This window comes from Megalobrama amblycephala, linkage group LG20, assembly GCF_018812025.1.
Source record: "Megalobrama amblycephala isolate DHTTF-2021 linkage group LG20, ASM1881202v1, whole genome shotgun sequence".
In the NCBI taxonomy this organism is placed as follows: Eukaryota; Metazoa; Chordata; class Actinopteri; order Cypriniformes; family Xenocyprididae; genus Megalobrama; species Megalobrama amblycephala.
This window is the reverse complement of record NC_063063.1, coordinates 11,996,091-12,007,332: the sequence shown is the minus strand read 5'-3', so window position 1 is coordinate 12,007,332 and position 11,242 is coordinate 11,996,091. Positions and strand designations below refer to the sequence as shown.

At 37.0% G+C, this 11,242-nt stretch overlaps 1 protein-coding gene across 1 annotated transcript; it reads right to left on the bottom strand.

The window, feature by feature from the left end:
* Positions 1–4,125: 4,125 nt before the first annotated feature.
* On the bottom strand, positions 4,126–10,321 carry pdap1a (pdgfa associated protein 1a). The gene is made up of 6 exons (XM_048170811.1): positions 10,065–10,321; positions 9,595–9,677; positions 9,412–9,480; positions 7,883–8,007; positions 7,646–7,797; positions 4,126–5,295 (listed from the first exon to the last, which is right to left on the bottom strand). The coding sequence occupies exons 1-6, from the start codon at positions 10,075–10,077 to the stop codon at positions 5,261–5,263; spliced, it is 477 nt and encodes a 158-aa protein (XP_048026768.1). The 5' UTR covers positions 10,078–10,321; the 3' UTR covers positions 4,126–5,260.
* Positions 10,322–11,242: the final 921 nt, after the last annotated feature.

Here is an 11,242-nt window from a genome sequence, read left to right as displayed (position 1 = left end):
TTTGTTTGTTTTTAGAACAACAAAAAAGTTATATTTTTGGCAAATGCAAAGACCCTTTCACACCAAAATTTTAATGAATAAGCCTCAAGCCCTGGGTATACTTAATTTTTTATGCGTACGCTAGTGTACATGCACAGTCAAGCGCATAGCCTTGTAAAGTACTTAATTCAACTTGCATGCAACATGGGCGTTCAACGCATGCACAGTTTTGAGCAATCTCTCGCCACAAGTTACAACCCATGTAAACATCTTTGTATTCTTTCATGCTAGAGTTGTACAAAAGAAAATGTTTTATAACCTTTTCGCACAATCTCTCGTCTATAGGCCTCCATCTTCACTGTAGCTTGCATGTGTTCCGGTTAGGGCTGCACGATTAATCACATGAGATTGTCATGCGTGTCTCGTCAGTAAAGCCGGTTCTGTGATTAGCAGTAAATGTCCATCACCTGCTTTCAAATGGAGCGGCACTTAATATACAGAGCCGTAGTTCGCGGACAAGCTACGCAATATTGCGTTCATAATCGCAGATGAATCGCATGCGGTTATGAACGCGATATTGCGTAGCTTGTCCGCGAACTACGGCTCTGTATATTAAGTGCCGCTCCATTTGAAAGCAGGTGATGGACATTTACTGCTAATCACAGAACCGGCTTTACTGACGAGACACGCATGACAATCGCATGCGATTAATCGTGACGCCCTAGTTCCAGTCTGTTCTGCTTATGCAGTTTTTCTTTGACTACCTTGTGAATCGACACTCCCATACGGCACCTTGTGGATAAACTAATTATTGCAAAAAAAAAGGAAATGCAAATTCACACCTGTACAACAGAGGGTGCAGTTCAAACAAACAAGCCTTTCAGCTGCTGCCATTCTGGAATTCAGAAGAAGAGGACACAGGGGAAGAAGTAAATGAGTAAATGTATGCTCACATTTAGTATAGGACTAGTCTAGAATAGCCATCATGTTTACACAGAGCACACAACGCCTCTGCACTTACTCATGATTTTTCTCAACATGAAGATAGGAGAGCTGTCAGTGAAAGTAATCTGTGAAAAAAAAAAATGAAAAAAAAGTAATCTGACTTGTAATGCGATATCCCTAACACTGCTTAGTTAAAAAGATATGTTTTCAACTGAGACTTAAAAACCTCTAACGTTGGTGCTTGCCAGATATGAAGAAGAAGACTTCAAATTAGGTAAATACAACCTCAGATGAACAACAACACATGACATATTACACTGCCTACAAATTAGGTCAAAATGGAAAAGCAGTGGGTGACAAACTAAGTACACCCTTACTGTTTCTATACAAATTAAGAGGGTAAGTAACAGTCAGGCACTGCTAATCAAATTTCTTTGATTAACTGATCATCAGAAAGCGTGACCACCTCTATAAAAGCAGAAGTGTTGGCAGTTTGCTGGTCTGGAGCCTTCAGATGTGTGTTAACACAATGCCAAGGAGGAAAGATCTTAGAGAAGCTTAGAGAAGTCGTCAAAACGATGGTTTCATGAAATTGCAAAAAACACCCAAGAACTAGACTCTACAGGCCTCAGTTAACATGTTAAATGTTAAAGTTCGTGACAGTACAATTAGAAAAGATAGGACAAGTGTGGAATGTTTGAAAGGGTTGCCAGGAGAAAGCCTCTTCTCTCAAAAAAGAACATGGCAGCATGGCTTAGGTTTGCAAAGTTGCATCTGAACAAGCAACAAGACTTCTGGAACAATGTCCTTTGGACAAATGAGACCAATGTGGAGATGTCTGGCCATAATGCACAATGCCAAGTTAGGCGAAAACCAAACCCAGCATATCAACACAAATACCCCATACCAAACTGTTCATCATGATGGTGGAGGGGTGATGATTTGGGCTTGTTTTGCAGCCACAGGACCTGGCCACCTTGAAGTCACTGAGTCGATGATGAACTCCCCTGTATACCAAAGTATTTTAAAGTCAAATGTGAAGCCATCTGTCCGCCAGCTCAAGCTGGGCCAAAATTAGGTCATGCAACAGGATGATGATCCCAAGCACACCAGCAAATCTACAACAGAATGGCCAAAAAAGAATCAAGGTTATGCAATAGCCCAGTCAAAGTCCAGACCTCAACCCAACTGAAATGCTGTGGCGGGACCTTAAAAGCAAACCTCAATGAACTGAAGCAACATCGTAAAGAAGAGCGGGACAAAATTCCTCTAGAATCATGTGATAAAGTCATTCAGAAAACGATTACTTAAAGTTATTGTTGCTAAAAGTGGCTCTACAAGCAACTGAATCATAGAGTGTTCTTAGTTTGTCATCCATGGATTGTCCATTTTGCCTTTATTTTTGTTAAATAAATAATGACATGGTGTGATATGTCATTTGTTGTTGTTCATTTGAGGTTGTGTTTACCTCATTTTAAGACCTGCTAAAGACCAGATGATGTTCTGAAGCATAAAACCATGAAATTCTAAAGGGTGTCCTTTCTTTTTCACATGACTGTATTTACCAGTCAAAAGTTTGGAATGATTAAGATGTTTCAATATTTGAAAGAAGTCACTTATGCTTACTAGACAAAATGTATTTGATCAAAAATAATAATTCAACAGTAATATTGTAAAATAGTAATATAAACTAAATAAACTCTTTTTAATGTATTTTAAAATGTAGGTAATTTATCCCTGTGATGGCAAAGATTTTTTTCAGCATCTGTTACTCCAGTCTTTATTGGTCATTATCAATTATTATTAGTGCTCAACTATTAATAATGGTTCTTTTTACTATCAATGTTGAAAACAGTGTTTGCTTCACCATAGTTTACACTGTGACATTAATAAAGGTACCCTTCCTTACCTTAGCCAACCTTTGGCAATCAATTGTCCATCACATTACAAATGTGCTGTTTGTGTGTGCAAACAGCAGGATGTGAAAGAAAGGTGAAAGGGGAAATTATTTTTATCATGTAAGGTGTGTCATCACAAATAACTACCTTGGGAAACACTGTGGTTAAGATAATGAACTGAAACCAGTGGAAGGTCCCAAATATGAGGGGGAGATGGAGCCTCCTAGAGGGAGCCCTCTGCAACAAACATCGCTTTTGCTGTCAAATCAGAGTAAATTAATAAAAAAAAATCAACAAAACATCAATAATAAAAATACAAGTAATCACGGCAAACTGTGGTTACCCTGGTCTTTTTATTTTTAAAAAATGTATTTATTTATTGCAGCCAGGTAGGTCTACTCATTACGTCGCATTGCATTTTTTTTTTTTCTTGTTCTTCAGAAACGTTGTATAAAACATACCTCCCATGTATTTTGATCCGAGGCCATTATGGGATTTGAATACAATTAAAAGTACTTTAAAATTGATTTTAAGTAAAACTGGAAGCCGGAAGAGCTGGTGTGATGTCATTTAAATAACACGGATTTATCAAATGCTTAAATAACACGTAATCTCTGATATTTTCGTGAAAATCCTACTGATTCATTTTAGAATAATAAATCATTGCTTAATTATTATACACAGTATTGAAAATTTGAAAAACACTTTTCGTGTAACCACAAACGCCTGTAATTGGTCCATCCACTTCAGCGTTGAGAAAAGCAACGGCATCACTTGACATGCGCTCTTTGACTTCAGGATATGAGGCCATTTACACACATTATATTTATGATCGCTAAGAATACAAAAAGAAACGCTAACAAAAAAATCATTAACCTGCATATCTCATCATTTCCAGCCACTTTTAACCAACTTTTGATTTCTCAACGTCAACACGGCGTCTAAACTGAAAGAGCAGCTAAACTCATTTCCCATAGCTTTCGTTTCTGTATTAATGCTGCTCTCGGAATTATCGTAAATACGATCTCCTAGGTAAAAATTGCACATGACCGCCCTCTCATTTTGAAACTTGAATGCGATGAGCTCGTAATCACTTCAGAAGTGAGAATTATGAGATTTCCGATAGCACGTGAAGGCAGCATTAAAACATTAAAGATACCATCTATGGACTGAAAAGTCTGCTTTTGAATTGCCATATCACTACTAGGTGATCAAAATGAAGCTAATAAAAACAGACTAACTTTTTTTTTTTTTTTTTTTAATTCTGCAACATCCCACTGCTGCAATGCAAAAGTACAGACACTTTGACAGGAGAAAACACTTTTTATTCATTTACCAATTCATTTATTTGTATACAACAAAGTTCAAATAAGGAATTCTACTGACTTCATATCAATACCCCCAAGTAAATACATATTTCTGTACTGATGAATGCATTACAAATGTTAAAACACTTTGTAAATAATTGTGTTTAAGAGCTGAAAGAAAAAAAAAAAAAAAAAAAGTTGCACCATCAGCATTATCAAGGTAATATTGCTTTCCTTAAACAGTCAAGGCAAGTCAGGTCCCAGCAGTGGGCTAAAGCATAAAACTCTTCAAAATATTTTGAGGACACACCAGTGGGTCTGGTTGTGACAAAAACAAGGGTCCCACTTCAAGAGAAATGTACAACCCTGAGTAAAGGGGCATTATAGAAGTTGAAGTGGTGAAGCGGAGACATGCAACAGCCCAGTCAGCTGTGCCGAGGCAGTTACTTTAATACTGTCCTGTTCATAGTGACGCCTTGTTCCAAGATTGAATTATATTGTGTTTAAGTATTTAAAAACATCAACATTATAAATGAGAATCTAACCTGCAGCATTATGTCCAAGCATGTCCTGATTATACCAAGGAACAACCTTAAAATTACTAGAGCTGCATTGTTTTGCACTTAAACAGAATGAGGCCACAAAGGTGGTCAAAATTATAGACAGTACACGTGTTGATATCATTCGATGGATAGAGACTAAATGTCTATTTAGTGTTAGACTGTTCCACACTACAACCTGCTTCTTCCCCGTCAGAAAACCACAGCTCATGTGAGTACACCTGACCAACCTCACTCTGCCATAACATCCCAATCTAATCTAAAGGTGATAACATTATAGAAATGTAGAGTTTGAGAGTAAACTCCAGCAGCTTTAGAGTCTGAGCACAGTGAATGTGTCGGGAGGGATAAAGTGAGCGAAGTTTGGTGGTTTTGAAAATTAATAACCAAACAAACTCCAACACTGTATACCACCTCCCATTTGACTTCCTATAAATGTCCAAATACCCCTCCAACCTTGGATGGATGGAAGGATGACATGTATGGATACCCCTGAGCTGTTTCCTCTAAACAACTAGTCCCCTTCCCTCCCTCCCCAGAAAAGCCCTGTCCTGTGATGATGATGCTTGGGCTAGCGTTTCGACTTTGCCTCTTCTGCTTCTTTTTCTGAAAAAGAATAGAGACAGGTTGTCAATACTAGTTATTTAAATGATAGTTAGCCTAAAAAATGAAATAAGGGGGGCATTTACTTTCGGCGCACAGACCTCTATCAAGTTTGCTTTTTGTCCCTTTGTAGTAAAAAGTTTGGGCTTTTTCAGTTCCCATTGACTTCCATTGTATTTTTTGTCCATTCAATGAAAGTCAATGGGAACCAAAACTCTTTACCTACCAACAAACTTCAAAATATCTTCTTTTATGTTCCACAGAAGAAATGCAAACAAGTTTGAAACAATCAGTATTATCAATCATTAAAAATCATTGAGGGGCAACTTGATTGAGGGGCATGGGCCGGAAGTAAAAACTGCAGTATACCAAACTACAACCCTAATTTCAGAAAAGTTGGGACATTTTGTAAAATGCAATACAAATCAAGAATCTTTGATTTGTTAATTCTCTTTAACCTTTATTTAACTGACAAAAATGCAAAGAAAAGTTTTTCAAATTTGTCACTAACCAACTTAAGTGCATTTTGTTTATATAAACAAATTATGATTTTGAAGACTGCAACACACTCCTAAGTTGGGACAGAGGCATGTTTACTGCTGTGTCACATCACCTTTTCTTTTAATTAACACTTTTTAAATATTTGAAAAATCGACCTCTGGTTTCACAGACAAGGCTTAAGCCTGGTCCCAGACTAAAATGCATGTTTGGGCTGTCTGAACTGAAAGCAACAAACACTGACATATTTTAAAATATTTTTTTCTTCTTCTAAGGCATATATCTAAGGATTAAAAGTCCTAAATGAACTAAGGTCTAATCTTGGCTTAATCTAAGCCCTGTCTGTGAAACCAGGCCTGAGGATACCAATTGTTGCAGTTTTGCAAGTGGAATTTTTGCCCAATCTCGCCTGATACAAGAGAGCTGTCTGTGGTCATCATTGTCTGCCATTCATTTTCAATAGGAGACAGATCTGGACTACAAGCAGGCAGTCAAGCACATCCCTTCTATAGTGGAGAGTGTCTAGAAACCAGTCTTGTTTTAGCATGTGCAGAATGAGGCCTGACATTGTCTTGCGTTCCAGGAAAGATGTCATCTTGACGGCAGTATATGTCTCTGTACAATCCCTATACAAGCCTCCACATCAATGGTACCTTCACACATATGCAAGTCACCTGTACCGTTTGTACTGATGCATCTCATTCCATAACAGATGTTTGCTTTTGCACCTGTCGCTGATGAAAGTCTGGTTGGTCCCTTTCATATTTGGGACTGAGAACTCAATGTCAGTTTTTTCCAAAAACAAGTGGAAACGTGGACTCATCTGACCACAGCACACATTTCCACTGTCTTTTAGACCATCTGAGATGAGCTCGGGCCCAGAGAACTCAGCAACATCTTCTGCATAGAATCAATGTAAAGTTTTCTCCTTGTGTACCAGAGATTCAAGTTGCATTTCTTGATGCAGCGCGAGACTGTGTTAAGTGACATCGTTTTTCCAAAGTACTCCCGAGCCTATGTGTCTATATTTAACACAGTAGCATGATGGCTCCTCATGCAATGCCATCTGAGGGATCAAAGGTCACAGGACATTTCAACAGAGGTCTCCAGCTATCTTGCATTGAGAAATGTGATTTTTTTTTTAATTGTTTGACAATTTTCTCATGAAATTTGACACAAAGTTGTGAGCCATGACCCACCTTTGCTCGCAAAGACCAAGCCTTTGGTTGATGCTCCTTTAATACCCAAAAACAATTACAAGTTAACCTACTAATTGTGGACTGCTTCAAAACAGTTTATCTGGCATATTCTATAATATTTTCTCTTTTATTTTGCCTCTATCCCAACTTTTTTAGAGCATGTTGCAGCCATCAAAATTAAAATTTAATTTTGTAAATATAAACAAATTTAAATTAATTTGGCCAGTGAAAACATTGGAATTTTTTTCATTGTACTTTCGTAAGTTAAATAAAGTTTAAAAAGAATGAGAAAAAAAAAAAAAAAAAAAAAAAACAGATTCTTGATTTTATTACATTTTAGAAAATGTTCCCAACTTTTCTGAAATTGGGGTTGTATATTATATTAAAATATACCTTTTTTTAAATCCAGATATTTAATGCCAAAAAGGTTTAAAAAAATAAATAAATAAAAATAAAGATATGCTTCAATAGCATGTTTTTTTTTTGATAAGGCATGGCAGGCGATATCAAAAGTCATGACGGGCCAATTTTGTCTCAGGCCCGGGTTTAGGCATCTCTCAATACAACTAAACAGAAAGCTATATATTTTCTTTCGTCCATTATATAGGTTGTCATTCATTGATCTTGCATCAGAAGATGCAATGTTATCAGCTCACCTTTCCTTAGCTCTTCTCGCTTTTTTGCTGCATCCTCCCTCTGCTTTTTGATAATGGCCAGCCTGGCAAGGTCTGCCCTGGCCTGGTCCGTCTTCCCTTCTAGATGCAGCTTCATGTATCGCTCCTTAGCCTTCTGCTTCTCAATCTCCTCCCTACACAGGGAAAACACAGCATATATAATGCAACAACAATTTTTTTGACTCTGAAGGATTCTCACGCGTGTGCTATCCCACATACCTTTCTCGACGTGAGAGCTCTTTAGGTGCGTTGACATCTATTTCCACAACCTTCTTGCTTTTATGGGCGACCCTGTTCGGGTTCTCGATTTCAATAAGTCCTTCTACACCTTTCCTTTTAGGTTGCTTAGAGAAGAAATCAAATCATTAGTTAATTAAAATCAGAAACAGCCTCTGCAGCACCATCACTTATAAAACAATCGCCCTATTAGAACAAATAACCATAATGTGTGTTAAAGGGAAAGTTCACTCACAAATGAAATTTCATGATTTGCCCTCATGTCATTCAAAACTCATATAAATTTTGTTCATCTTCAGAAAACAAGATATTAAAGATATATGAATATGAAGATAGTTCAATATTCTCTCATTTTTGTCTGCAATTGAAAGCCCAAGCAAAAGTTCACAAATTAAAATGTAAAAAAAGACATTGAGTGCGGTTACATGCACGTTCTTAAGCCAATTATGCTTAATAACGAATGTGGTAATTTAAAGGCGGTAACCCATTTTCTTTTATCGGAGTAAGGTCATAAACGGCTTTAGCATAAACCAGTCGCAACAGGTAGTTTTTAGTCACTTGTAAATGCATGAACCTGCTTTCTGTCAGCTTATTGAAGTCCGCATGTGTGATACGTGACAAACACATCCTTAGTGCAGATTTAAACGCATCCGAACACAGCGAGCGTTTTTGCAGTAAACGAAGAAGAAAATATATAACAAACAGACTCTTTTAAGACCCAGAAAATTGTAAAAATGTGTTCTCATTTCTCGTGCGGCAGAAGTAGAAGTGGTTCAGTCAAAACGCTGCATCTGTACCAGCATGAGAGTAATATAGGAGCCGTAAGTTTCTTGCTGACATGTTGCAAGCTTTATTTAACATCACAACTGACATAACATGAATGGAATACTTGGTAGTCAGATGCGCAAATGATTTTTTTTGACGTCACTACAGGGAAATAACCCGATTTATTAATAAAGTCATATAAACGCGGTTTACTTGCGTTGTCAGCTTACTGATGTGCATGTAAACATGCTCATTGTGAAATTAACCCATATGAAATGAGCAGTTTAATTCAAGCCTTCTGAAGAAATACAATCACTTTATATGATAAAAAAAAATTTAATTTAGGCTTTTACGCGTTTACTTGACGTGAGAACAAACCTCATTGGTTCTTGCACATCAAGACATGCTTGAGCTTCTGTTTACCATATTTGATGTGCTCCATGTATGTGTGTTGATCAATTTTTATAGGTGAATAAAAGCCTAAATAAAATGTTTAATTTATAAAGAGATTGAGTCTCTTCACTTGGATTAAACCACTCGTTTCATATGGTTTAAGCTAACAATGTCTTTATGAACATTTTGAAGCATCAACGTTTTGGTTGTGTGGATATTCAATGGAGGGAAAGAAATCTCTTGGGTTTAATTAAAAATATCTTCATTTGTTTGGAACAAGGGGAGTAAATGACAGAATTTTCATTTTTGGGGAGAACTATCCCTTTCAAGTGAATTGAATTAAAACCTCATACTTCATCGTCACTGCTGCTCTCCTCTTCAGATTCTGATGAACTTCCACGTTCAGCCCCTTCTTTCGCCTCCTACACATAAAACAATCACAGTTTCCATTATACAAACGGATGCTGAGCAAACGTCACCTTCATGACTATGGCAACTAAATGTATGTGACAGAGGACGAACACTTATAGACTTACCAATTCCCTCTGAGCTTTCATTTGCCGATCAATCTCCTCAGGGTTGCTGAACTGTTTCCCACGGCCCTTATGGCCCTTTCTGCCTAAGGTGGTGGGCATGGTAAAGTAAAAAAAAATAAATAAATATATATTTAAAACTCTAAGAGGCGATGATAATATATGGATATATTTAATGCCATAATTAAGCTAAGCATGAACAAGTGTCGTCGGTGAAATTGTCGACTTATCAGACAATCACACGTGACTGCACTGGACCAGCATGGCCTGAGTTTATACTAGCGTACATGCTTCTTTTTCCACCGTGATTTGCACATTATAGAGACACTGTGACCACTAACGGTATCCCCAAGGGTCTTATATTCACCGTAAACTTCATATTTCTCTTTCATAAGTTTTATTTACTTGAACACTGGCTCTGGTGGTCTGTTTGAAAAGGTAAAATAGCGATCAGGCGGGCGCATGATACTCACCTCCTCTTGGCATCGTGGAAACAATCTGTGACGATGAAAGCCCTCAAAGGAAAAAGATTATTTCTGGTCCTAAAATTTAATATACCCTTAAGAATTGAATAGCTTTAATATGTTCTGTCAGCTTCTAAAACAAAATGTCTATTTTAAAGTTAAATATTACGCAACCTCGTCGACTCAAAATGATACCGCTGAAAGCACCATTCTACCGCTTCCTGAGAACGACGTCAACGACTTTACTGTTGATGATTGAATGCTGGGTTGGCCAATCAAAATCCAAAATGATTTCTACGACAGAGGCAGTTAGCCAATGCGATGTCACGTAATATTCGTTACACCCTACAACATTATAGTATTTATTAATATTTTGAATTAACTTTTATTTATGTATTTTCAGTTTTCTTTTTAAGTTTTAGTCATGTGCATTTTTCAACTGTTATTTTCAGTTTTAGTGTTACACATTTTATTATTTCAACTTTCACTTATTTCAGTTAGTGGCCAAGGCAACATTTCTAATTTTCGTTTTAACATTATTATTATTATTTTTTTTAAAGGGATAGTTCACCCAAAAATGAAAATTCTGTCATTTACTCCCCCTCAAGTTGTTCCAAACCTGTATGAATTTCTTTGTTCTGCTGAACACAAAGGAAGATATTTTGAAGAATGTTTGGAATGAAACAGATTTGGGGCACCTTTGACTTCCATAGTATGAAAAAAAAAATACTATGGGAGTCAATGGTGCCCTGTCAACTGTTTGGTTACCGACATTCTTCAAAATACGTATCTTCCTTTGTGTTCAGCAAAACAAAGAAATTCATACACCCTGGTGAAAAAAGTGCATTTCTATAGCTAATGTACTTAAAGTGCTCTATTTTCACACACTAATTTTACTTAAAGGGATGGCTCACCCAAAACTACTTACCCTCAGGGCATCCAAGATGTAGGTGACTTTGTTTCTTCAGTAGAACACAAATTATGATTTTTAACTCCAACCGTTGCCGTCTGTCAGTCGTATAATGCATGTCAATGGGAACTCCATCTATTTAAACGACTGACAGACGGCAACGGTTGGAGTTAAAATCATCATTTGTGTTCTACTGAAGAAACAAAGTCACCTACATCTTGGATGCCCTGGGTGTAAGCAGATAAACATCAAATTTTATTTTTTGGGTGAACTATCC

What these genes read in the sequence shown, in the direction of transcription:
- pdap1a (XM_048170811.1), bottom strand. An exon ending in TGAAAGCTCAGAGGGAATTG is followed by an intron (nt 9,481 to 9,594) that starts GTAAGTCTATAA and finishes TTTTATGTGTAG; the next exon opens with GAGGCGAAAGAAGGGGCTGA. An exon ending in AGAGCAGCAGTGACGATGAA is followed by an intron (nt 8,008 to 9,411) that starts GTATGAGGTTTT and finishes TTCTTCTCTAAG; the next exon opens with CAACCTAAAAGGAAAGGTGT.